This window comes from Metarhizium robertsii, assembly GCF_000187425.2.
Source record: "Metarhizium robertsii ARSEF 23 chromosome Unknown MAA_Scf_1, whole genome shotgun sequence".
In the NCBI taxonomy this organism is placed as follows: Eukaryota; Fungi; Ascomycota; class Sordariomycetes; order Hypocreales; family Clavicipitaceae; genus Metarhizium; species Metarhizium robertsii.
Genome location: NW_011942149.1, coordinates 1,498,836 through 1,523,973, shown reverse-complemented (window position 1 = coordinate 1,523,973; position 25,138 = coordinate 1,498,836). Strand labels below are relative to the sequence as shown.

The following is a 25,138-nucleotide window of genomic DNA, read 5'->3' as shown; positions in this document are numbered from 1 at the left end:
TGGTAATGGGTGGGCTTTCTCTACTTGGGCATTTCATGTATCATAGCGTGTTTAGGGTCTGGAATGCATATAATGACATTTCGCCACGTCACGTTGTTCCGCCCATGTATTTCTTTTGGTTCCCGAAGCTGGAAACTTACAAGCGCACAAAAACAGTGCATCTGCCCATCTACGCATCTACCAAAGCTCCCATCATGTACCGAGCGTAACTTACAATCCAACCAAGGCGCGAATCATAGTCGCCACAGGCGGTATCGACGTCAGCAGCACGGTAACAGTGCCAAAGAGCGTCATGGAGAGGCTCGAGAGCGCAGCAGCCCGAGGATCCGTCCGTAGCAACAAGGCCGTCCCGATGGCGCTCGAGTTGACGCCCAGTGTGATTCCCCGTGTGACGTAGTCGTCTGCGCGCGCCGTCAGCTCAAGTGCTTTTTACTACCAATACCTCAAAAACCTGGATAAAGTACCTACCATCCGGTATCCTCAGCAACCTCATCATCTTGTCGGCCACCAAGACACCCAGGATGCCGCTCGCTATGGCCAGGGCGGCGACGGTATGCGCATCCCCGCCCAGGTTGGCGGTGGCGGGCGTGGCCAGCGCCAGCGTCAGGCTCCTCGAGGCGAATGCCAGACTGCGCGTGGGCGCAATGCCGATGGCGCGGCAGATGGGCGGGTAGGACAGCACGGAGCCGACGGAGATGAGGACGTTGGGGATGGCGAGGGTGGCCAGGTGACGCTTGAGCTCGCGGCGGTACTGGAACATGGGCAGGGCGAGCGACACGATGCTCGCGTCGAGGACGGTCGAGAAGACGTCCCCCGCGCCGGGGAGGAGAGGCGGGCCGGGCTCGCGGCGCCAGAGGCGGGTGTAGTTTGCGCCCGTCTTGTAGGAGCGCAGCGCGGCGGTGAGGCCGGAGCCGTGGGCGAGCGAGAGCGGCCAGATGACGAGCACGGCGAGCAGCGAGGCCGTGAGCACCGGGTGCAGGTAGCGCTGCCAGGGGCCCGGCGTCGCGAGGGCCAGCCGGTAGCAGAGCGTCGTGACGGCGAGGTGCAGCGGCATGGCGTAGCCCGAGGCGTAGTAGACGGGGATGCCGGCCAGCAGCACGAGCGCGAAGATGGAGGCGTCGAGATGCGATGCCAGCCTGGCCGCGTAGAGCGCACACCGGGCCGGGGGAGGCGGCGCCTGGGCCGGATAGTCGGGCAGAGACGACGACGACGACTCTGCAGTGCTGCTCTGCGAGTAGTGGTGTTGCTGGAGCCGGAGCTGCGGCGGGCTGGCGATGTCGTCGGAGCCGGCGCGACGCTGGTGAAGCGGCATCTCGTCGTTCCCGCTGCGGCCCAAGTCGTCGCCGAGCTCAACAATCTCGGAGCGCTTCGTCGCGCCCAGCACGAGCTGCAGCCCGCGCGTCATGTACGCCGCCAGCACCATCATGATGGCGAACCCGACGACTGCTCCTCCCCCTCGCCGGCACCATTAGCCAACAGGCTCTTCTGCTGTGGAAAAAAAGAAAGACACAAAAACAAGGGCTCACCCACCAAACACGGCGATAATCTTAAAGACCTCACCGACCCCAATCGCCGGGCTCAGCGGGATCGTCACAAACGACGGCGTAAAGCACAGCCCGATCCATCTCAGACTCCAGTCCGCCTACACAGCCCAAACCATGGTTAGCAAAGAGAACAAGAAGCCTTCAAAATCCACGATAGCCGATGCAAGATACGCACCGGCACGCTGATGACGCCGACGGCCCTTCGCGTAACATGGGTCCCCAGCACCGCCTCGCAAAGCAGCAGCCCGACAAATAGCAGCGCCAGACAGGCCACCGACGCCGGGAACGAAACCGACACCTTGCGGAAGAGCGCGTCAACGCCGTAACAGGCGCCTAGGATGGCAAAGATGCCCAGGGGCACGAATACCCAGTCCCGGAGGAGCTTTCCCCTCGACGACAAGAGGGTCTATTTGGCGCAGGGTGTTTTGTTAGAAATTCTTCTGCTAAATATTTCTTTTTTTTTTTTTGTCTCGGAACGAGGTGGAAGGGGGCAATTCTCCAACGTACAAGTTTAAGTGCGACGAGCGCGTCCCGCACGTACGCGCGCCATGTGCTGTTTGATGGATCGAGAGGGTCTCTATGCGGCATGGTTCACAAAAAGGGGAGGTAATAGTATGGAAATGTACAAGATTCAAAGCCCAGCTACAACCGTAGGACGCGGGCATAAAAACACCCCAAGCCGAGCCCACCGAGTGCGGCGGTGGTTTGCAGAGCCGCAGAGCCGATATACTAGTGTATGTATCATGTATCCCTGCTGTCCCGAGTTCCAAACATAAGTAGTCGGCCTTGTGTCCGCGTAGCGCCGAGGACCGGAAGGCTCGAAACGGGGGGTTATCACGGCCCGCGGCCGCACCATCTCCGTCCATGGATAACAGACCCCCCGCGCCTTAGTCATCATCGCTACTTGTGCACCAAAAATTTCTCCCCAGCCGCCAGCGGTCCAAGGAAAACTTGCTAGAGATCTTCATCAACCACTCTGCTGGTGCGAGGAAGAGGAAGCTGGCTTTCAGGAAGACACCAAGTCCCGCAATGGACAATGGCTCCATGGCGCCTTTTTTTGTAACGCAGAAACCTGTCAATTCCTGCCAGCCCAACAGTAGGTTCCGCTTGCTTGACCTGCATGTCGTTTCGTTTGTCTGCCCGTGAATTTTGCCGTGACATGATCGGACTATAATTGGGCCCCTTAGACCTTCTCCCCTGTGTCACTTGGCTCTCATTCCATCCGAAGATCAAATTGTCAAGAGAATTTTTCTTCTTCTTGCTGCACCTTTGCCTGCTGGTCCCAAGGTCATGTAGACCTTTGGGTCCTTGGTACTGGCGCCTACATTGTACCTCTTGAACCGTCTTCGTTTCCTCCACCATCTGTTGATATGCCCTCCTTTCCCAAACGTCACGGTCAACGTCAAATCATTTTCGAGACAGAATTTGGTTTCCCATTATTGCTCAGACTAACTGTCTACCCTACCAGTCCTCGCCGTAAATAACCGACCAATCTAAATTTGCCGTTATTCACCAGCCTGATTCGAGGCTATCCAGCAATCCAGCTTCTGCCCCGAAAGCTATTTTTTTATAATATTTTTATACCTTGATTTTTGTTTTCCTCCACCCCGCCCGGCGACTCTCCAGACTCGGTGTCAAACTTGTCCTTCCACCATGTCGGTTGTCTGAGAGCAGCCACATGTCGCTGTCGCCCAGGGACCAGCATCCCTGTCGGCTCACATCATCGTAGGTGTGATAAAAAATAATAAGACCAGCCAACCGCCAAGATGTTACACCAACAAGATGGCCACATCCGTACCTCTACCCCAGCTGAGGGTATCTCACCCAAACCTAACCCAACCTGCTCATAACCGTAACAGTCGTCCAGTGGTATCATCACCCCAGCCTCACAAGGCCGTTCATCCAGTCCGCCCGTGTGTGACAACAGGTGCAAGTCACTTGAGCCCTACAACTCCAGAGCAAGGAGACAAAATATGTTCAGAGTGATCAAACCTGATACGCCTCTCCGCCGTGCCCTCGTAGCTGAAACACCGTGCCAATGCAATAGCTACGCCAACAGCTCGAATACAGCGCGTTAGATATGTGTCCATGACATGTGACTGCCATTCCCCTTCTGTTTCCGAAAGCTGTTTCGTCTTATATGAAGCATGTCCCATGACCGTATGACATGAAATTTTCCGGCAGACATGATGTATCGAAGCTAACCCAGGGGGTATCACCGCATGTCGAGACCGAAAACAACCCCCCCACGCCAATGCAAATCGGTGCCAGAAAAATAAAGAAAGAAATGGCGAACGGGAAAATCCTCGTTCGAAAGCGCATGGTGTCTTCGCCGATCGTTCTTCCCAGATGCGCGCGCATAAACACACGCTAATAGGCGAAGAAAAAAAAAGTAAAACAAAACAGTTCCGATAAATGGCCAACTGGAAAAAGTTGCTGGCCAAGTAGCAAATCAAGTCCGGTTCGCCGTTCTGCCCGATTCGCCAAGAAAGTGCAAATAATGTACAATCCAACATATATGTCTGCCCCCCCAGCTCGTCCCTTCTCCTCCTACCTGAACAAGAAAGAGAAAAAAAAAATCACCAAAAATAAACTTCAACGACTTTATGCCACCCCCTCCTTATTGCCCACATTTTCAAAATATTTGTGGGATTATATTATGATTGAACTTCGCGAGGCGGGCCGCGACCCCGACCGCCGGCGGCAGCACCGCCTCGCCCTCGGTATCCGCGTCCTCGTCCGCGCCCACGACCGTAGTGGCTATTGTGTTGGCCGTTCTGGTTCTGCCAGTTGCTCTGCGGCTGGTGAGCGACGGGTTGTTGGGAAGAACCTGGTTGCTGTTGTTGCGCGTTCCTAGGAAGATTGGAAATGGGACGAGGAATAGATTCAGGATTCTCGTAAACGTAGAGGCTCTTGTCAATGCTGGGGGGGATGGGCTGAATTTCGGTGCCCAAGTCTCTCTCAATGTTGTATAGATTGAAGCGATCGTCCCAGTTGATAAGGTTAATAGCCAAACCAAGATGACCATAACGGCCGGATCGACCAATTCGGTGGAGGTACGTTTCAGCGTTCTTGGGAAAATCGAAGTTGATGACGACATTGACAGCCTGGATGTCGATACCGCGGGTGAGGAGATCGGAGCAGACAAGGTTTCGGCAAACGCCGTTGCGGAAATCATGGAAGACGCGATTACGGGCCTGCTGCTGCATCCTAGCATGACTATAGAAACAGGAGTAGCCCAATTCGGTGATTTTTTTGGCGAGCAGTTCGACACGGTTGGTCGAGTTGCAGAAGATGATGGACTGGTTGATCTGAAGCTTGGAGAAGAGAGTGTTCAGGCAGTGGACCTTCTGCTTCTCCTCCACAAAGGCATAGTACTGGGTGATACCGCGAAGGGTGAGTTCGTCCATAAGGTTGATTTCGTAAGGGGAGACCATGTTTTTATCAGAGAAGTCCTTGACGGACAGGGGAAAAGTGGCGGAAAACAGCATGACCTGGCGGTCCTTGGGGTGAAACTGCAGGAGCTGCTCGATGACGGGGGTGAATTCAATGGATAGAAGCTTGTCGGCCTCGTCCATGATGAACATGGGGCATTCGCTCAGATCGGCAACACTCTTTCCTGCCAAATCGAGGATACGCCCAGGAGTGCCAACAACTATGTGGACAGGCTCCTGCAGACGCAGGATATCATCACGCAGACCGGTACCGCCGGTGGTGACCATGACGTTGATGCCCAAATGCTTGCCGAGAGTCTTGCAAACCTGTGACGTTTGCATGGCAAGCTCGCGGGTGGGAACGAGTATGAGACATTGAATCTTGGAGACCTTGGGGTTGATGCGCTCCAAGGCGGGAATGACGAAGGCGGCGGTTTTGCCAGTACCGTTCTTTGCTCTGGCCAGAATGTCCCGGCCGGTCAGGGCAACGGGGATGGCTTCTTCTTGAATAGGTGAAGGCTTCTCGAATCCAGCTTCGAAAATGCCCATGAGCAGGTCGCGCTTTAACGCAAAGTTTTCGAATTCCAGTCCTTTCGTTTTCGTAACATCCTGGAAGAAAAGAGGGGAAACAGTCCTCTTTAGCCCAAACGGAACTAATGGTATTGGGAGATTTGGTGCAATAGAAAACACCATTTAGTTATCATATGCATACCTCTGTTTGTTGTCTGTTATCCTTGGCAGGGAGCTTCAAGTTCTTCTTCCAATCATCCGTCTGTACAGGGATACCATCGCTACATAGAAAGTCAGTCACGACAGCCCACGCCAAAAAATATACCCGTAATTAAAAAACAACACAGTAGCCTGGCGGCATCACCAGATGAAGAATTCACGGGAAATTTGCGTAAAGAGAACGGACCTAATTTGTGTGCTTCGCAGCTGGTCTACCAGCTGATCGGTCATTTTGAAAGAAAAAAAATTAATCCTGAGTCCAAGAGTGGACTACGAGACGCAGGCTGAGATGTGAATATTGGCCAAAATTGCTCCAAATTACGGGTCCTTCAGACGTTGTTTTCAATTCGTGAGCGTGGCGTTTTAATTCGCGGCCGTTTTATCCCAAGAGCGGGTCGAGGAAGGAGGCTAGGAGTGAGGCAAGTGTCGTTGGAATCTCGTGGGAAGAAAGGATCAAAAGGTGATTCAGGTGGCCTGATGTCTGATTGGCCACCGTACTGGTACTGCGTCGTACTTGTTGTGCGTTTTCGTCAAGATTGCGGCGTGAGGCCCTTGTTTGTGCGAGCGGATGTCGTCGTGGTGGAAGTGCGAGTGTAGTGTGGTGAAGCTCGAAGATTCTATCTTGGAGGAGGCAAACGGTCGTGATGTGCGGCACGGTCACGGCGCAGGTTTTATGATCACGTGATCGCGGGGTCCTAAGGAACCACCTGCTACGTACGGAGTAGGGTACCCGTTGGCGGGTACTAGTTGCTTTGGTTGCCTATAAGGCTATAACCCTAAGTACTGAAGTACCAGACCTTACTTCTTGTGACCTCCCCAAGGTTATCAAGCTGTGTAAGGGGTGTTTTGCTTTTTGAAGAATGTTTACTTCACCCGAGAGAGAGAGTATGCTTTTTTTGCAAAATTTGCTGCTGTTGACAATGCTCGGGCAAAATGGGCTGCAAAATCAACAATGGCTCACTTTTATGAACGTACTGCAGCGCACTATACATGCACTACCAGACATAATCAATCCTGCAGTGGGAGCTGTTTATTCTTTTTTAGAAAGTATTTATTTGCCTCAATTTGTCTCTATCGCCAATCCCTAGGCCATAGTGGGAATCAAATAGCGTGGCCTTTTTTTAATTAAAAGAAAGAAAATTAAACAAAAGAAGATCCTAAATCTTGCCCCGTTAACTCATACACAATGGATAGATCCTGTAACCGTCTCATCCCAAAAGGCCACTCGCTTTTCCGTGAACTCTATAACTTCATACCCATAACTTGAGCAACCTTCAGAGACTGCCTCATGCTAAGATCCAGCATAATCTCCTCACTACCGCCAGGGATAGCATACGCTCTGACATCCCTATACAATCTCTCCACCTTGCCACCTTGTCCACCTCGCGAGTACGAAAGACCACCAAAGATCTGCGAGGCCTCACGGGCACAGAACTCAAAGGTGACGGTAGATTGGGCTTTGAGGCCAGCGATGGGGCCGCCGAGACGCAACATGGCTTCGTGCTCACCCATCTTCTGGCACTGGTAAATCATGTTCTCAAGCCAGTTGTAGGAAGCCTCAATCTGGCGAGCCATGTGTGCGAGCTTCATACGGATGACAGGGTGCTCAATGAGCTTCTTGCCAAAAGTGCGACGCTTGTTGGCGTACTTGACCGACTCTTCGAAGCAAACACGTGAGAAGCGAAGGCACTGGATAATGATGCCGATGCGCTCGTGGTTGAAGTTGGTCATGATGACACCGAATCCCTTGTCCTTCTTGCCGAGCAGGTTCTCAACGGGGACCTTGACATCCTCAAAGGTGATGTAGGTGGTTCCGGAAGACCAGACACCCTGGCAGTCCATGCGACGGGTGCTAACACCAGGGCCGCGCTCGATGAGCAGCAGACTGACGCCGTTCATGCCTTCACCGCCGGTTCGCACGGCAGTGGTGAAGTAGTCAGCCCAGATACCGTTGGTAATCCACTTCTTCTCGCCATTGACAATGAAGTGCTTGCCGTCTTCGCTGAGCCTGGCCTCGCAAGTCAGGTTGGCAACATCACTGCCAGCATCTGGCTCCGTAATGGCCAGGCAGACGCGCTTATCACCGGCGAGAATACCAGGCATGATGCGGTCCTTCAGGGCCTGAGAACCAAACTTCATGATGGGAGGACAGCCAATACCGAAACCACCAATCAAGTTCCAGACGAAACCACCAGAGCCGGCACGCGACAGCTCATCGGTCAACAGCATCTCGTGGAAGAGATCCCAGCTTTCCGTGGGGACCGACTTGACACCATTGGGGACATACTCGGTAGGGTACTTGACCCCCAAGAGACCAGCAAGATAGCCACGGCGGCCCATCTCCTTGTAGATCTCCTCGGGGACGCGCTTAGCCTCGTCCCACTCAGTGACGTTAGGTTCAATCTCGTTCTCCATCCACTCGCGGACTTCGGCACGCAGAGCGGCGTGAGTCTCGTTGAAGTATGGCGAGAAGTTGCCCTGGTACCACGAAGGGTCGGCAAAGGGGATCAGGGCCCCGAAGGGCTCCAGAGGCTCAGACTCCTCATTGCTGGAGCTGGGGCTGGCGGCCTTCTTAGGAGCGGATGCGGCGGCAGGCTTGGGCTCGGCCTTGGGCTCAGGCTTGGGCTTGCTGTCGAGCGAGCCGACCTGCAGCTTGCCCTTGTACTTTTTCAGGATGCCCTCGTTGTGGTATTTCCAGAAGATTTTGGAGGCGTCCTTGCCAGCGACTCGCTGGAGAATCTTCTTGCCGCCTATGCAGGATGTGAAGGTCAGCAAGGACAGCAAAGAAAAGAAGAGGAAAGGATAGCGGTGACTCATAGCAACGGCGGGAAAAATTGGGGGGAGGGAAGCATACCGGGATGGTCATCCTGGAACTTGGTGATATCATACACATCCCCATCGACAATAATATACATGTCATCCCCCTTGTTGTGCGACGCAACGTCGCTCGTCGAAAAGACCTTGGACATGATGGGCTGCTTGGATGGATTTTGCGAATGAAAAAAAAAGAAGGGAAGGAAGGGAGAGGGAGAAGAAAGCCGAGTTAAAAGCCAAAATGGCGTCCAGGCCGTACAATGGGCCTTAAATCCAAGACGTCGGCATTCCACAATCACATGCGAGTCCGTCGAGGCTGTCGAAGCCGGAGTCAGCAAGTCAGTTCCCAAATAAGAGATGAGCTCCGGGCACTGGGAAAGAGCAAGCGCAACCACTGGGGGACCTTGGGCCTCCCCCCACGACCGTGTCCTTGGGGTTGCCTTTGGGGTGTGGGGAAGAGCGACAATTATTACGGAGCAAAGGTCAGTTTGAATTCGGCGATTCATTATTGGGCGGTTGCGCCTTCCTCCGTTTTCAAGCTCCAGACCAACATTAAATGCTACACAGGACCTAGGCAAGTGTCATGTGTCTAGTGTTGCTTCTCGTGCATCTCGCCGTAGATGTCCCAGAGGCCTTAGTGGCGACACATACTATCCTATTGTGTCTGGTATATATGTATATATTTTTTTCTGTTGCATTTAATGCATGTGAAGATGGGTGGTGGGCAAGGGAACCTGATGTCATGCGGTCGTGTAGCCACACAAATCAGACACCACAAACAGCCCTGCGCTTGACCTTTGAGCTCAGTGGGTCGCCCTCCGCATTGACCGAGGCACTTTTGGCAACCAAATGCTCGAGGCACTGCACTGCATCAACAGATACAACATCCCTTTGATCATTTGCTCTCCACCAGTCAGGGCCGCAGCATTGCCAACTAGGCCCTCCAAAACCTAGTCGCCCGAGGCTGTCACCTGAGCAGCGTGGCACATGGCTCGCCGGCTTTAGAGTAGCTCACCGGGATAACAAGAAACATGGATCCTCACACAGGTTCGCATACACCCGCGGGAGCTCACTAGCAATCAATGATGAAATAATCACTAGCCCTGTAGCTATGCCTTGGTACACCGACTAGTAATAGTAGTATCAGCGGCCCGAAGTGCCATCAATCGTGGAGTAGCCATTAATTGACAGGTCCTCCGCCTCAATGACAAAACAAAGAAACATTGCATGCACCACCTCACATCCGACCATCGTACTCCGGACTTGTAGCAAAAGAAGCAAATCAGATGCCCTATTCCCTATTCCTTATTCCCCAATGCGAACATACCTAAATAACTCCGAATTCCACATGCGTTCCACATATCCCTTGAGTTAAGCCATGTGAGGGTCTGCGCCTGGGCAATCCAGACCCCTTAATAATAGATCGCAACTAACCACACATGCCCGCACCTTAAGCCGTTCCTCGAGGCTTTGCTTTTTGGGCCGCCTTGTCCTTCTTGTCCTGCTTCAGCTTCTTCTTCTTCTCCTCGTTCTTCTCGTCCAGTTTTCTCTTGTGGGCAGCCTTTTCTGCATCCGTCTTGGGAATCGGCTTGAAAAAGCCCTCCAGTCGCGCCTGTTGCGATGTCTTGAGATTCTTCTCCAGCCGAGCAGCCGCACCGCGAACTCTGTCCTCGGAAAACCCCTTCTCTGTGACAAGAAATGTAACGAGTCCCTCGACATCAGGCTTATCCCACTTGAAATCACACAACGGATCATCTGCTTTTCGAACGTCGGGTTCGAAGAACAAGTCTCGTGCGTCCTTGTAAGGCCAGTCTTCGGGCAGTGTGTACTTCTTCTTCGAGTCCTTCTCAATAGCATCCACGACGTTTTCAAGCGTTCCATGCTCGCGAATGAGCTTCAAGGCTGTTGTAGGGCCGACTTTAGGAACCGGATCAAGGTAGTCGCAACCGAGGAGAATACACAAGTCGACAAACTTTGTTTTAGAAGACGCAGACCTTTTGTTAGCCGGACAAATTTTCCATCGTAGTAACATAGTATCCCCATTTGTGACGCAGGGAAACTCACCTGAGATCTCTCCATGTTTAATCCCTCGAGAACCTTGTCAAGATGAATCTCCTGAATAGGTTCCTTTCGCTGCTCACTAAAAGTAAGATGCCTCAACAAGATCGGAGTGTTGAAGCACAGCGTATCCATGTCCTCGCTAGCTGCGGCATACACCTTGCCAGCCCTCGCCAAAACCGCACATTGCGCCTCGGCTTCCGTTGGGGCGATGATGAAAGGAATACCCATGAGCTTCAACAGTCGCTGGCACTCGGCATTGTGCTCCCTCGTCACGCGCACAGTCCGCCTCGAAAATTTCTCTACATCCTCGGCCGTGCCCGTCTCCTTGGCTTCCTCCAAGCCCTCTGTAGCCTCCTGCTTGCGCTGAAATCGCTTTGCCAACTCGCCAGACTTGAGCTTTGGCGGGGCACCGTCAAACACGTAGAGCGGCTTGATGCCGTTGTCGACCATTCGCAGTGTGCGGTAAAACATTCCCATTAGGTGGGACGTCGTCTCGCCGCTGTCGTTCATGAGCTGTTGTCCATCAGAGCGCACGGCAATAAGGAAACTGTATATGCTCATCGAAGCATCCTGTCGCGTGATGTGAGTCGCATGCGGAGGGAGGGGGAAATAGCAGTCAAGCCGGGGTAGGTGGGCGTACAATAGCTACTTTTCGACCAAAGTGGTTTTTGATTTCTCCCTCCTTGATGGCTTCAGGAGCTTCCTCCTTGATGATCTGGAAGAGCTGCTTGATACCCATGGTTGCGGCTTGGTATTGGACCCTAATAGCCAGCAGCTTAGAGGTGTTTTGGTGGTGAGGTGATGAAGAGAGTGAAAAGCAGAACTTTTACGACATGTAGGCGCGAATTCGTTGATGGCTGGTTAGGGTTTTGCCTGTGTGAACTTGGCAATTGGAAACAAATTTCTGAGATTGAAGCAGCCCTGGACTGAGAAACTTGGACGTAAAGTGACGCGCTGCCCCAGAAATTCGGCAACATGAACGCGCTCTTTCGCGAGAGCTCTTAAAGTGGCCCCACTTCAGTGCTGCCTACGTTCAATGGCCTATCATTTGCTTCATTGAATGCAACGAGACAAGAAACAAGCGTAAAAGAATAGAGCAGCATTGGCATGGAAAGAAAAAAAATTATAAATCTTGTAGATATGGAAAATGTACTTTGTAGATAGACGCCTTAACACGCCTCATAGCCATACACAGATGCATTCGAGGCTCATGCGTCACGTCGCGTCACATCACAGGATGCAGGCTCACTCGGCGCCGTCCAGTGCCGACACCACTTGGCTCTATATAGCAACGCATTTATCAAATCGTCACGGCCAAAAAATGTCTCGATGGCGTCTCGCTCAGCCAAGTGTAACCCCCCTCCATCGGCCATACCAGAAACCAGTACAGCCGACAAAGGATAACAGAGCTCCTCTGCCAAGACATGAACTCAGACCCACGAATGAATCCAGTCCAAACAGCCCTCCTCTTCCCTCGCCCTACATAGAACGCCATCGAACATACACAATCGTATTGCATATGGTTTGGTTGATATACCGCTCGGAATACAGAGACGTCAAGGATGAGTCTCGCCTTGCGCTCCACCTTGCCGTGCGGAAGTCAGATATAACACGACATAAGACTTTAACTGAGCCAAAAAAAGAAAAGGAAAGAAAAAAAAAAGCATAGCAGGAGATAATGGATGGTCAACCTGAAAAGGGGGCCGACACAAGCCGCAGCATCTCTGCGCAAACCTGGCGATGGATAATATATATGTCCCTGCCGAAACTGTTGATGCATCAGGGGCACGGCGCAAACGTATTTGGCGTCTCCTCTCATATGGCGGTCTTGCCATAAATTCTCATCTCTGGGTATCGTACATGGTACCTTCTGGGTCAAGCCACCTCGTATTAACATACACTGCCTAGTCAGTCATCTCGGCAATATTTCAACTTCTCAGTCTTCTTCGAAGAACACCTTCTTCCGTCTGCTTCCCCGGCTATCCCTCATGTTGTCCAGCACTTGATCAATCTCCATAATGTCAAGCATCTCGGCTTCCACATTTCGGGCGGTAACATCGGTTTTGACGTCCGCAGCCGCACTCAGGTCGTTCATAAAGTCAAAGCCTACGCGGGAGCGGTTTGGTAGCTGCAATGTATCATCCGAGACTCCAAACTGTCCAGTAGAATCGTCATTCTTGCTTTGCGAAGGCTTGCGTCTCAAAGTTCCAGGTTTCGAGGTGCTGAGGTTAAATGATAAGCTTGTGGTTCTCTCCGGGTTACCGTGAACGATGATGGCGTCTGATCTCTCTCCTTCCGAGAATAGCCGTCTCCTCCGGCTATCAACCATTTTGGCGATTTTCTTCCCTGGTCCGTCCTCCCCCTGACGAACAATAACCAGTCGAGACTCGCCTTGAATCAGAACATCCACAGGCAAACCGCCATCTTCTTCCGGTGATGTCCCAGATTTCAAAGATGCCGCAACCAGGCCCACGCCGCAACATCTCTCCCCCAGCAGTCCAGTAGAGAGGTCTGCTAGTTTCACCATTCTCGTCGGCTGTGCTCCACTAAATAGGTTTACACCGCCGCCAGAACCTTTTCGGAGTTGTGAGTCCCAGAATTTCGATAGTATTGGAATAACACAGACGTGCTCCAGGCCGCCCACCCACAATATTAGACTCTCCTCCTGCAAGGCCTTTCCTTTAGGTGGCAGGGCAATCGTCCTTATACCACCTCGAACTGCCGCCAAACGGTCAAATGTGGTAGTAGAGCTCAAGGAAGCAGTAGCCTGGCGACGAGTGTGAGGAGTCATTGGCGCAAATTCTCCAGTATGGTTTTCCTTTTGCTGAGTTGCGACACTCCGCAGTGAGCCCGTTCCTTCGATATAGCCTGAAATACTAAAGGTCGTTAGAGCAGCGCCTTTCAGGCCATTTGCTAGTTTGCTTGACATGGCTGCGCTTCCGGAAGATGACCTAACTCCATCGACGTCCCAAACTCCCCACATGCCATCTGCAAGAAGTGCGAAGATGGCTCTGCCATGTGATATCCACGCCGCATCCAGAATTGGTTTCCTGGAGGCAGTTGGTCGAGCAAACGGCTGATACAATGAGAGCAGCCATGAGCCTTGTGGTGGGAAAGGCCCAATAGCTTCTGGGTCGGGAGGAACAGAGGACACAGCGAAGTCATATACCCTCGCGGCCTGATACGGAGAGACGGTCAGCAACTGTGTGGGGTGTGACGGGTTGAATGAGATGCTGGAGAGCGGCTGGGGAAGATATTCGGTCTGAAAGGGCTCAATTGCTCGTTCAGGCCTTGCCTTTGCGTCCAACGGCACGTCCCAGAGCGCTAGAGTCCCAGATGCCTGGCGAGAGCACGACGCAACCACGGCCCTAGGCGCCTTGCTATCAGGATCTGAGGACTTTGGCTGGACCAAGCTGATAGCTAGCCCATCGCTGTACCTCCTCTGGCCACTCAGCAAAACCAGAGACTCTCCCCAAGCTCCGGAGCCAGCTTGTCCGGCCAACAGACCCGCCCGAAGCTCCTCCCTCGCTTTACTCTCAAAGGACGGCGGTGTCAGAGGAAGAGTAATAACATAGACATCATTCGTCACACATGAAACTGCAAACACCATCCTGTCCGACAACAATGCCCCTGTCGCATTTTGTCGATCTTGAGGGTTGTAAGGCGCCATCGACATGACAGCCACATGCAACACGGCTGTCCCCAGCGTCAAGTCTAAGGTTTGCACGATTTCCGGATACGGTACTTCTTCGTTTTCACTCTCAAACTCGGGTTTATCCTCAAACTTGTGCACGGTTTGAGCCTTGGCAGGTGGCTGCTCGTCGTCAGAGTCGATAACCATGACGGCATCATCAGAGGTTCCATTTTGCTTTTTTTCGCGTTCGGGACTCTTCTTTTGGCTCTTTAATCTTCGTCCACCCCGCCAAACGATGGTCACGCCATTTTCGTGGCCATAGAGCAGGATGGTGGCTCCCTGGGGTGATTGGATCGGATATGTTTGCAAATCATTTACGCGTCGTGATAGATTATGTCTGTAATTGGCGGTTGTTAGCGTCTTTGTGTATTTATTCGTGAAAATACAAGCTATCACATGACTCACGTAAACTGCGTATTTTGTCCCGTTCGACGAATACGAGGAGTCGTAAATGAAGTCATGGTGGCTCCGGAATAAAAGCTGTCACGGATTGGCTGTTGGCGCCCGGCAGCAGTACGTGCTGGTTGCGTTTCAGAGATAAAACGTAGGAAAGCGCCAGACTGTTCAATTCATCGCATCGCTGTGTTGGCGACTGCTTCTTGTTGTGCTGTTAATCAGAGCTCCTCGATAAGAAGCGTTCAATGTTCTCAGACCAAACTCTTATTTGACGCGCCAAAGCTCACAAACCCACCCCAAGCTCTACGCACCTCTGTATCGATCACGTGATATCTCCCGCCTCAACACCGACGTCAGAGAGTGAAGAATTATTGCCCATACATATACCGTTTGCCTTTAGGGCCCTTTCACATTCTAAATTGGCAAGGAATCGTAAATTTTCCTCGACTCTGTAAATTTATCGTTACATGACGTCTTTGCCCAGGGTTGATTGCTTGGCCCGCGGGTAGCACCATATCCCCTGATTCCCCTCTCAAGTTCATCAGCCCACGCGAAACAGCAAGGAAATCCCAACTTCACTTCAAGTTGCAATGTCCAGAATTAGCATTTATAGTTGCCAGGACTTCTCCTCCCGTAGATTTTGTTGTTCACCCGCGCAGTGCCCATGCGCCCAGTCCCACAGCGTTGGTCAACCAGCTGCTCAGCTGTATTCCACTCCGTCAGCTCGCAAACATCATTGGAATCCTCCCCAGCGCAGATATACACGGCTGTGGTATCCATGACAGCCGGGTACACTGATCCACTAATAGCCCGGTTCTTCTCGCAAAATGTCTTGAGCATTTCAACGCCTTCCTTGTACTCCAGCTGGTTGTAATCCATCGATTCGCACTTCACGTCAGATTCCGCACCGTGGGTCGCCGTCGTGCTATGCGCGCGGCTCACGTCCGCAGCCATATTCCTGTTGGCATCCAGAGACGGCTGTATGTACGGAGAAGAGCTGGTCGGATGAGAGTCTTCCACGCCTCGTGAAGGTTGGTTATCAGATAGCGCGGCACAACCCAAGTTCAGAGGTACCGCACAGATACAAGCAGATTGCTTCATCCTGGCCAAGTAAAAAACAAGCGAAGCAGTAATATGCAAGAAATAAATTTTTGATTTTTTGTTTATTTTTAAATTTCTCGGGAAAATTGACTAATGCTACCACCAGCTTAGCACTTAATGCTACTTTCGTGGCCAACTTAAATATACTACTAAAGCTAGCCAAGCACGCACGAGGGCAATAAAGGGGGGAAAGGCACACGAGGGATCCATGGATAGGCGAACCGGAGACAAGTTTGAAAATATGGTTTTTGGGTCACTATTTCGCAATCCATACGTACATTTCCACCTGCTTCCATCGCCGACCTCCCCACTGCATATAATAAAGATTTAAATAGGTAAAACAAGCAGGCAACTAGGTTGTGTTTACAACCCTCCATGAGAAAGACCTAATTCTTCCACATCGTGTTTCATACCGCATGCGTTGGCTCGAACGTGGTCCGGCATATACCGCAGTACCAAAAATGCGGTATATACACACACTGGCCCAGTGTTCAGTTAGCAGCATGCTGACAAGTCATGGCTTCAGCAAGATCCCAAGGGGTGTACGTCAACGTCCACATGGTAATCAATGATGAGGAAAAGAGGTGAGCCGGCAGGTCGAGAAAGCTCGAAGGATGCCGTTGCCGCGTTGTGTACATCTCTCGGGTGTCCAGAATCGAAGTTCGGCAGTTCAACAAAAGACGTAAGGGAGTGTATAGCTTAGAAGACACGCTCAGAGAGCATTCGACGCGAGGCACGCGCAGCAAGAATGCCTAGTCGTCTTCACAAAATAAAATGGATAAACCTACGCCGCTTAAACCAACAAAAAAAGGAGCATCAACGCCGCTAGATCGTCAGCCAGTCGACGAACAGGTGGGCATGAGCTCTCGCCCCGAAAACGCCGTGAATGCCATTGATAGAGAAAGATGGTGGTAGATGGTGGGTAATTGGTGATTGAATAACGGCATGTATTTGTGTTCGTCGTAACGCGGGTGTTGTAAAGCAGCTCATGCGTTGGTGACCTATCATCAAGTTAGTTCAAGTGATTCAGACGAGATACAATAGAGGACAAAGCAAGCATACTCTAAGGATCCTTCGAGAATAGTCTTCATTGTCTGCAATACTGCCATCACTCATCCGCCGGTGAGCCATGACGGGATCCATGCGTGAGTCGGTCATGGAAATGCTGCCGTGGCTGCTAGGGGGCGTTGAACCGCTAATAAAAGCACTGACAGCAGCATTTCGCCGATGCTCTTCTTCAATCTCGGCGTTACGCTTGCGTCTCATGTAGAAAAAGAAGCCGCCAATCGCGGCTCCGGCAGCAATAACACCAACCACCACTCCGGCAGCAATACCAGCGACATTTGGTCCACTCTTCTCCGGCTTCGAGGTCTGCGAAGGGTTCGCCGTTTCAGTAACAGTGGCGCTAGTATGGGCGGGTGAACTTCCAGTAGGCGTCGCATCAGGAGTACTACTCGTGCTGGAGGCTGCTGTAGTAGAACTAGACTCGCTGTATGTCGGGGGGTCGATGTTGAGACCGAGATTGAAAATAGTATATGTATCCTTACCACCACACGCTTCTTGAGGATATGACGAGCAGGGAGCGTTGCACTTCGAGTCTGCCACTGAGGCACTCTCTGGAGGTATAGCCATCCCACATAAACATTGCGGACCATGCAAACCAGCCAACCACCATCCAGCATCCTTGCAGGCGAGGGTACAAGAGCCAGAAGACATCCTTTCGCCAGGAATCTGGGGATCGAGTGCCGTCATATTGCCCTTAGTATTGAAGCAGCCTTGGCTCACCGGGCGACCTAGTTGCGGGATGTTGGAAGGTGCTGACACAGGGCTTTGTGCGTTCACGCTGATAGCAGCCATGAAGGCGCCAAAAGGTAACGTTGAGGGTCTCATTTTGCAGAATCTGAGGGCGTTTGTAGCGAAAGTTCGAAATGGAATGACAATAATCAAGGTCGGTCGTGTGACAGATGCGATTGATTTTCCACCTTTGAGAAGCGTCGTACGACCCGTGGCAGACAAAAGGGTGGAAGGAAAGCTGACGGCAAAAGAAAAAGACAGGTGTCGGATCGTTTCCGCAGCAGAGGCGCCGTGCCCAAGCCTTGAGAAAGTCGGGTGTCGACGTGACGAGGTCGAGTGATGAATGAGCGCGTCTCAAAGGGCCGTCAACACCGACAATAGGCAGTGGAAAGCCAACAGGCAAGGCGAGTGACAGCTGCTGGCGACTGGCGACAAAGAAACAAGCGTAAAGTGTTTCGGACGGCTACCCCTTGATTGAACCAGCGACGAGATGGGAAAATCCACGGTCGCTAAGTGTTGCAAGAAAGAAAGGACTGCATCTAACAATGGCACAAAAGGAGAGGCAGACGATGGCGACTGGTCTCCGGGAGATGGACGCCAAGTTGGCCGTTGACGTTGAGAATGCAGCGGGGGATAGTCGGGGAGAACGAGGGACGACTGGAACGAGCGACGGGATATTTTGTTGAAGGGGGCAAGGCCAGACGAACGGCGATGGAAATGGAAACGTTTGACGTGGGAATGGGGGACGCAGCGAGACGAGAAATCGACCAGGGGCAACTTGGGCTGGCGAAAGAGGGCTGAGGACATCGGGACCGAGTACAATAGCAGAGAGCGAGTTGCAAGCCAGACAAACTGGGTCCAGACATCGACACGGACGCCGGGCGCCGCGAGGACAGGGGAGGCAGGGTCAGGCACCGGGTACCAAGTACGGAGTAGTACACCTGACAGGTACCATCGACCTGTCTGGTGCGCGTGCGGTGCGGACATGGAGGTTGCAGGTAACCTTGGGGCACATGTGCACAACCGAGCAGACAGGGGTTGGCTGCTCGAGGTGGGAGCACTTGGCGAGGGGGCTTCAGGGGACTTCTGGACTTCTGGACCCAGAGCCCAGCGCGAGTACAGGCACAGGACAGGCGCCACACAGGTACCTGGACTTGCCAGACCACCCAGCACCATGGAGTTCCAAGTATCGTCACTATCAAAAAGTGGTGGGCCCGGTACTCTGTACGTACTGCAAGGTACAGAGCACTTAAGTACTAGTACATGAAGTACAAGATTGACAAACATGGACCAGACGTCAACCCCACTTGATGCAGAGCGGCCTCTCCAAAGCATTTAGCTCGCCTGACGTTCCAGAGCCTGGCACGCAGCATCGACTTTACGACAAAATGAATCACATTCGGCGCGTTCAACACTCCATACAGCATCGTTAACGAGCGAACCGGGTTCCTTTTGCTGTCTTCTTTGAATTTCTCGCCATGTGCGATTCCAAAGACTGCCTCACAACGCGCGCACTATGTACAACACCAAACCCCAAGTCAATGTCTACACCCTGGCACCCTGGTCTTTGCTCGCATCGTTAGCTGTTTCTCCATCACCATTCACAGAGGAGCAGAGGAGGTACGTGCCACTCAAGTGATTTGTGCTCTTTGAATTACTAAATATGTTTGTCCACACAGTATACGTAAGAAGCACGGCACTATTACACCTCTGGGCAGAATCCTGGTCCATTCGTGAGATTCTGCCTCGTCGAGCATCGACACGGACTGATGTGCTTGGTTCTACTCCGTACCATGAGATGCTGCAGGCTCTTGGACGCGGACAACTGTCTCTTCTCCTGGGCCAAGGAGGCGTGACAACACCTGCCGGGGCAGAGATCGCGAACATTGGACGTACAATCCATTTACTACTCCGTGCGGAATGCTCGGTGATTCGTTCCCCTGATGGACAGTAAAGTATACATCCGGTCAGACCAAGCGTACGGAGAACCTCCTTCAACAACGTCTGTTCCACTGGCGAAAGACATCTGGAGCCAGAATGGACTTGGGTGCTGAGTCGATAAGCAACACACGTTGTATTTCCCTTGGGTTTGGACCTCGAGCCGTCCAGCAGCCGCCCAGCAGCCGCCACAGCCTGTGGGGTTTATTTTCCTTTTGTTCAACAAGCCGTCTTGTCCGGGTCGCGCTGGCGCCAGGAACAAAGCAGTACGTAGCTTTTTCCACCGAGTTCCCCAAAACGCACCGCTTTGATCAGACAACTTGGCTAGAAAAGTCACCGCTACATGACCACAAGTGCAACCCTGCTTGCACGAGACTGCTCCGATGCGTGTTTCGGCTAACAAAATGGCTTCATGTGCTTAACAGGTGAAGTTCAAGGTACTACGCAGGAACGTGGTGTCCATCCTGAACGTCTCCACAGCAATTAAACTAAACACGCACACCCTCGTCAAATCCAGCCATGATCATCTGCCTCGACGCGCTATTTGCACTGTATGACTATTCTCCGTACTGCTACAATAATAACGAGCCAGGCTCTTCTGCAGAGCGTTGGGGCCATGTCCTCTGGCCAATATGTTGCATGGTACTCATGCCGATAAACTTGGAGGAACGCGACGTGCCCATAATGAAGACTCTGTGCCTTTACCCGAACCCGGAGTGATACGTTGTTCTAGACGCCGAAATGCTGGGCGGATAGAATGCTACACAATACATAGCACCGCCAGGCCAACATGTCTAAGCCTTCCGAACACAACACACTTGTTGGGCATCAAGAAACGCCAGCGCTAGCCACGAGAATCTAACGGAGTACTCCGTACGTATTACAGAGTGCGCCCCCGAACGGGAAAAGAAAGAGGAAATCTGACTGCCGCCATACCAGCGCTAAGATGGTCGTTCCTGGTGTGAGGCTGACGCACCATGAATTGTGTGCCTCGACGGCGAGCCAGTCTGCTTGAGGTGGATTGCTTGATGGAAGCGTCCATTCAGCCCCTCCCGCACCTATGTACGTATGTATATTGTACGGAGTACTAATGTATACCACTTCATACAGAGTACTCTGTACTCCGTACGTGTGCGAGGTCTTTCACAACGTCTTTTACTGCGATAATACTAGCACCAAGCTGTCGCAGAGCCGAGACAGTCCGGTCGCTGATGCTTGTCCTCGTCACAGTCCTACTCCGAGACTCAGCCAGCAGAACCACTTGGCTGGGTAAAGCACAACATTGAAATGAAGACTTGACACTCCGCTCCGGGCACAGAAAAGACGCAGGCAAGTGTCAGAGCCGCTTGTGCCTTGACCCTCCAACAATGTTTGCCAAATCGACCAACTGAGAAGGCACTGGAACTCTGATCGAATTTAACCAGCTGCGAGTTAAGCGGAGAGCACTTTGTGAGGAGCACCAAGGCAGTACTCATTCCTCTGGAATAGTCTCCTATGGACGCCATGGTGACATTGAAAGGCTTTTATTCGTTCCTCTATCGTAGAAACTTTTGGGTTCATTGCGTTCTGCACCATATATTGTACGCTTCATTGAGCGTGTTAGTGTTAAGATCCTTCGATCCCATAGTCTAGATCGTGATGCCCAGTATCTGGTGGGTTCTCAATCGTAAAGTGTTGTGGTATGTATACGGAGTATTACGTACGTATGTATGTATGTATGTATGTACTCCGTAAAAACCAAGCAAACATGTTTGTGGAACAATAGTACGAGATGCCAAACACACAGTCTCGTTGTTGTAAGCTCGTCATTGCATGATTGGATTGTTGAGTCGCATATTGTATGGAGTATCGTACAAATTGATGCTGGATCATACACGTGCCGAGTCCCGAAATGCCTACCTGGGTAAGCAAGCAATGATCTCCCTTGATATCTCTATGCTTCTCTGTTCCTTGAACGCGATTCCCAGTAGATCTCCCGACGATGCGGCTGGGACATGCCCAGATATATACACCAGGATTCAGGATTGTTGGCTTGGGCAAGACACTCAGACTAGTAGGTAGTATGTACATAAATACCATTTATATATAAATGCCTCTTTTGTTTCTTCTTGTCGTCCACCGTCGGCCCTGTGGTGCTGTTGCAGGACTATGTGATACTACTGCCTACTCTGGATGCCGTATTTGCAGTGTTCTTGTGGATGTAGCGGGTTGAACCAGACATGAGAAACTTGCCGCGGTTCCCATCCCGTAAGCTAGTATCATCAATTACTATTTCAAATGTTCCGTTTTTGCGCTCCACCGTTAGGGCTCCCTTCAGTTCGAATCGCCCCAAGTTCGATCAGCCCTAGGCCCCTAGTAGTGCAACGTCCTGCAGTCTGGTAGCTGCCGGAGCCATGGGCGAGGATAGAACCATTAAAGGGGGGGGATAAAACAAAAGGTGCCTGCGTTTCGTCAATGGAAAACGCCGGGTTCCCGCTTGGACTACGGGTCGATCAAGTTGGATTTTGGGTCTCTTCTTTTTGAGTGTTCTGGGCTACGAGCTTTGACTTGTGTCGTTGGAGATGGCCTTGAATCACGGAGGGATGAACTGTTCATGACGGATCACGGATCTTTTGCAGTGGAAGCCATTGGACTTGTGCCACGATTAAAATGGCCGAGTAGGTGTCATCGCCTGGGAAGTATGCGTCTCTACCAAGGTTTCCTATCATATTCGATGACGCCTTCATACCGGTCAACAGATTTGGCAGGAATAGGTGAAGTTCCTACGGACAAGGAGGTGTATTGTAGCTAAATTCCGCGGACGCGCCAGGTGCAAACCTCGAATCGAAATTCTTTTCATTCAACAACGTCCTAAGGCAGACTCACCAAGTCTCGGCTGGAAGCACCAACCTGTTGTGACGAGGACTCGGCGGAATATGAGGCAGGGTAGGCTATGCTGGTACAGGGTAACTGTATGTTCGAGAGGCAAGAAAGACATTATGGGTTTCACTGCCATGGTTCTTCATGGTGCCGGGGTAGTTGTTCGTTGGGAACCGAACTGGAAAGGGCCGTGGCCACGACTAACCCGTGGTTCATCTACGCCATATCAGATCTTGGTTTCCGCCGTCCGAGATGCTTCCCACGCCCGACCTCACATTAGTATAGTACTGCCTGGAGCTCTCCCCACGAGCATGGCCAGACAGGATGAAACACAAGGCCCTGCTAGCTGAGTCATGCACGGCATCCCATCATCTGGCACCGCTTGTTGCGCCGTCAATGAAACAAGGCGACATCTGACACTGATTGATACACACTCCGTACTCCTTTCTCCGTGTTGCGTGGTCATGGCAACAACAGCCGCCGGAACAACGATAGCACCGAGCAAGCTGTTACTATTGCCTCGGACTGCCCACAAATTACGGAGTACAATGTACATACAGCGAGGACCCACGCAGCTTCAGATCCGGGGGGGAGGGGGGGACGCTTGCGGACCATAATTGCATTGACTTGACAATGTGCGGATATCAATGGGTCTGGTACAATGCCAACTACCTAGGTAGGCAGCCCAGAAAAAGGTTATCGCAATGAAATCGTTCCTGCACGCTTATCTTCCGCCCGTACACCAGTACACCACTGCGAGGATTTGGTAAGAGCCGTAGAGGTCTCGATCAACAAAAATCGCCCATCTGGCTCTAGATCTTGGGGGTGCAGCATGCAGGCCAAAGAAATGCAGCAGAGGCCAAGGCGCCAGCCGCCCCTGCTGAAGGTCTTCTGTCACGGCGGCAGCGATACAACTGGGAAGGTGCGGAGTGAGTGCGTCATGGCCGCAGACTAGCAGCACTTGCCGCCACAGGTTGAGCTTGCGCAACCACCAGTTGACCCGTTGACTGGTTGACCCAGCCCGGCCCGACCTCTAGACGCCACCAGCCAAAGCAGGCAGATGGGAGCTCCCCCAACAACACGCACTCGGTAGCGTCATCCTCCGCCGCGCAACTAGTACCCGGGTGGCTCCAGTTGCCTCCAGCTTCTAACACTCCAGTTCCCTTCCTCCAAGCTTCGTCCTCTCATCACATACCTGCGTCCATCACGAAAAGCAGGTTACCCCATCGATTTCTGTACCACATCTGCTTGCCCACAAGCGTCACTCCCTTAGATTTTAACCGTGCCAGTCTCTCTCTGGAGCGTTGCCCATCATGAAGAGCGCGCTCATCGCCGCGGCCGCCCTCGCCGGTACCGCCCATGCCGGCGTGCACAAGATGAAGCTCCAGAAGATCTCTCTGGAGGAACAGCTAGTAAGCACCCCATTCATCGTTATCGTCTGAAAGGATATTCATCCCTGCGGCGATGCGTCTCCGTGGCCCCGTGACACGGCTGACGCCTCTGTCAAGGCTGGTGCCTCTATCGAGCAGCATGTTCGAGCCCTTGGCCAGAAGTACCTTGGTGCCCGCCCTGCATCCCGAGCCTCTGTCATGTTCAATACCAAGGCTCCCCAGGTTGCGGAAGGTCACCCCGTGCCAGTTTCCAACTTCATGAATGCTCAATGTAAGTCGATACGAGCAGCAGCAGTATAGCAACAGACAGACAAGGATCCTAATTATCACATAGACTTCTCCGAAATCACCGTCGGTACCCCACCGCAAACCTTCAAGGTTGTCCTGGACACGGGCAGCTCCAACCTCTGGGTGCCTTCTCAGAGTTGCAGTAGCATAGCTTGCTATCTGCACAGTACATACGACTCTAGTTCTTCCTCTACATATAAGAAGAATGGCTCGTCTTTCGAAATTCGGTACGGGTCCGGCAGCTTGTCTGGCTTCGTCTCTCAAGATGTCGTGACCATCGGCGACTTGAAGATCAAGGACCAGGATTTTGCTGAGGCAACTAGTGAGCCTGGGCTCGCTTTCGCCTTTGGTAAATTTGATGGCATCCTCGGTCTGGGCTATGACACCCTCTCGGTGAACAAGATTGTTCCCCCTTTCTACCAGATGATCAACCAGAAACTACTAGATGAGCCTGTGTTTGCTTTCTACCTTGGCAGCAGTGAAGAGGGCAGCGAGGCTGTCTTTGGCGGCATTGACAAAGACCACTACACTGGCAAGATTGAATACATCCCTCTTCGCCGCAAGGCGTACTGGGAAGTGGACATCCACTCCATTGCCTTCGGCGATGACGTGGCTGAACTTGACAGAACGGGCGCTATCCTTGACACTGGTACTTCCCTGAATGTTCTCCCGAGCACACTGGCCGAATTACTCAACAAGGAGATTGGCGCCAAGAAGAGCTGGAACGGCCAGTACACCGTTGATTGCGCTCAAATTAAATCTCTTCCCGACATCGTCTTTAATCTGGCAGGCTCCAATTACAGCCTCCCCGCTTCCGACTATATCCTCGAGCTTCAGGGCACATGTATCTCTACTTTCCAGGGCATGGACATTCCCGAACCTGCTGGACCTCTTATTATCCTGGGAGATGCGTTTTTGCGCCGTTATTACTCCATCTATGACCTCGGCAGAAATGCCGTTGGTTTGGCCCGCTCTAAATAAATGGGTTACCAGACACAGTAATCGTTCACGAACTAGTTTGACGATGGTTTCGCAAGGATTGCATTCGAGTTTTGCTTTGGAATCGTAACTTTACACACTAGCTCTTTGCGGTAA

The 25,138-nt window shown here is 52.2% G+C and overlaps 8 protein-coding genes across 8 annotated transcripts; 1 reads left to right on the top strand and 7 right to left on the bottom strand.

Annotated features, from left to right (window-relative positions):
- Nucleotides 1-210: 210 nt before the first annotated feature.
- Nucleotides 211-2,132, bottom strand: MAA_04929 (DEHA2B11506p-like protein; the record flags this gene model as incomplete). Its single annotated transcript, XM_007822440.2, has 5 exons — nucleotides 211-401; nucleotides 469-1,455; nucleotides 1,531-1,642; nucleotides 1,720-1,950; nucleotides 2,052-2,132. 5 exons carry the CDS (start codon nucleotides 2,130-2,132, stop codon nucleotides 211-213), a joined length of 1,602 nt encoding a protein of 533 aa, XP_007820631.2.
- Nucleotides 2,133-4,201: 2,069 nt separating this feature from the next.
- MAA_04930 (DEAD-like helicase) lies at nucleotides 4,202-5,938 on the bottom strand (the record flags this gene model as incomplete). Its single annotated transcript, XM_007822441.2, has 3 exons — nucleotides 4,202-5,587; nucleotides 5,691-5,769; nucleotides 5,895-5,938. The coding sequence occupies 3 exons, from the start codon at nucleotides 5,936-5,938 to the stop codon at nucleotides 4,202-4,204; spliced, it is 1,509 nt and encodes a 502-aa protein (XP_007820632.2).
- Nucleotides 5,939-6,949: 1,011 nt separating this feature from the next.
- MAA_04931 (acyl-CoA dehydrogenase) lies at nucleotides 6,950-8,676 on the bottom strand (the record flags this gene model as incomplete). The annotated part of the gene is made up of 2 exons (XM_007822442.1): nucleotides 6,950-8,457; nucleotides 8,562-8,676. The coding sequence occupies 2 exons, from the start codon at nucleotides 8,674-8,676 to the stop codon at nucleotides 6,950-6,952; spliced, it is 1,623 nt and encodes a 540-aa protein (XP_007820633.1).
- Nucleotides 8,677-9,971: 1,295 nt separating this feature from the next.
- Nucleotides 9,972-11,321, bottom strand: MAA_04932 (Rad27p/FEN-1 endonuclease-like protein; the record flags this gene model as incomplete). Its single annotated transcript, XM_007822443.1, has 3 exons — nucleotides 9,972-10,493; nucleotides 10,586-11,152; nucleotides 11,223-11,321. 3 exons carry the CDS (start codon nucleotides 11,319-11,321, stop codon nucleotides 9,972-9,974), a joined length of 1,188 nt encoding a protein of 395 aa, XP_007820634.1.
- A 1,197-nt stretch (nucleotides 11,322-12,518) lies between these two features.
- Nucleotides 12,519-14,737, bottom strand: MAA_04933 (Nup37p-like protein; the record flags this gene model as incomplete). The annotated part of the gene is made up of 2 exons (XM_007822444.1): nucleotides 12,519-14,613; nucleotides 14,682-14,737. The coding sequence occupies 2 exons, from the start codon at nucleotides 14,735-14,737 to the stop codon at nucleotides 12,519-12,521; spliced, it is 2,151 nt and encodes a 716-aa protein (XP_007820635.1).
- A 535-nt stretch (nucleotides 14,738-15,272) lies between these two features.
- Nucleotides 15,273-15,773, bottom strand: MAA_04934 (uncharacterized protein; the record flags this gene model as incomplete). Its single annotated transcript, XM_007822445.2, has 1 exon — nucleotides 15,273-15,773. The coding sequence occupies one exon, from the start codon at nucleotides 15,771-15,773 to the stop codon at nucleotides 15,273-15,275; it is 501 nt and encodes a 166-aa protein (XP_007820636.2).
- A 986-nt stretch (nucleotides 15,774-16,759) lies between these two features.
- MAA_04935 (WSC domain-containing protein) lies at nucleotides 16,760-17,663 on the bottom strand (the record flags this gene model as incomplete). The annotated part of the gene is made up of 2 exons (XM_007822446.1): nucleotides 16,760-16,774; nucleotides 16,836-17,663. 2 exons carry the CDS (start codon nucleotides 17,661-17,663, stop codon nucleotides 16,760-16,762), a joined length of 843 nt encoding a protein of 280 aa, XP_007820637.1.
- Nucleotides 17,664-23,677: 6,014 nt separating this feature from the next.
- MAA_04936 (Peptidase A1) lies at nucleotides 23,678-25,024 on the top strand (the record flags this gene model as incomplete). The annotated part of the gene is made up of 3 exons (XM_007822447.1): nucleotides 23,678-23,776; nucleotides 23,873-24,026; nucleotides 24,090-25,024. 3 exons carry the CDS (start codon nucleotides 23,678-23,680, stop codon nucleotides 25,022-25,024), a joined length of 1,188 nt encoding a protein of 395 aa, XP_007820638.1.
- Nucleotides 25,025-25,138: the final 114 nt, after the last annotated feature.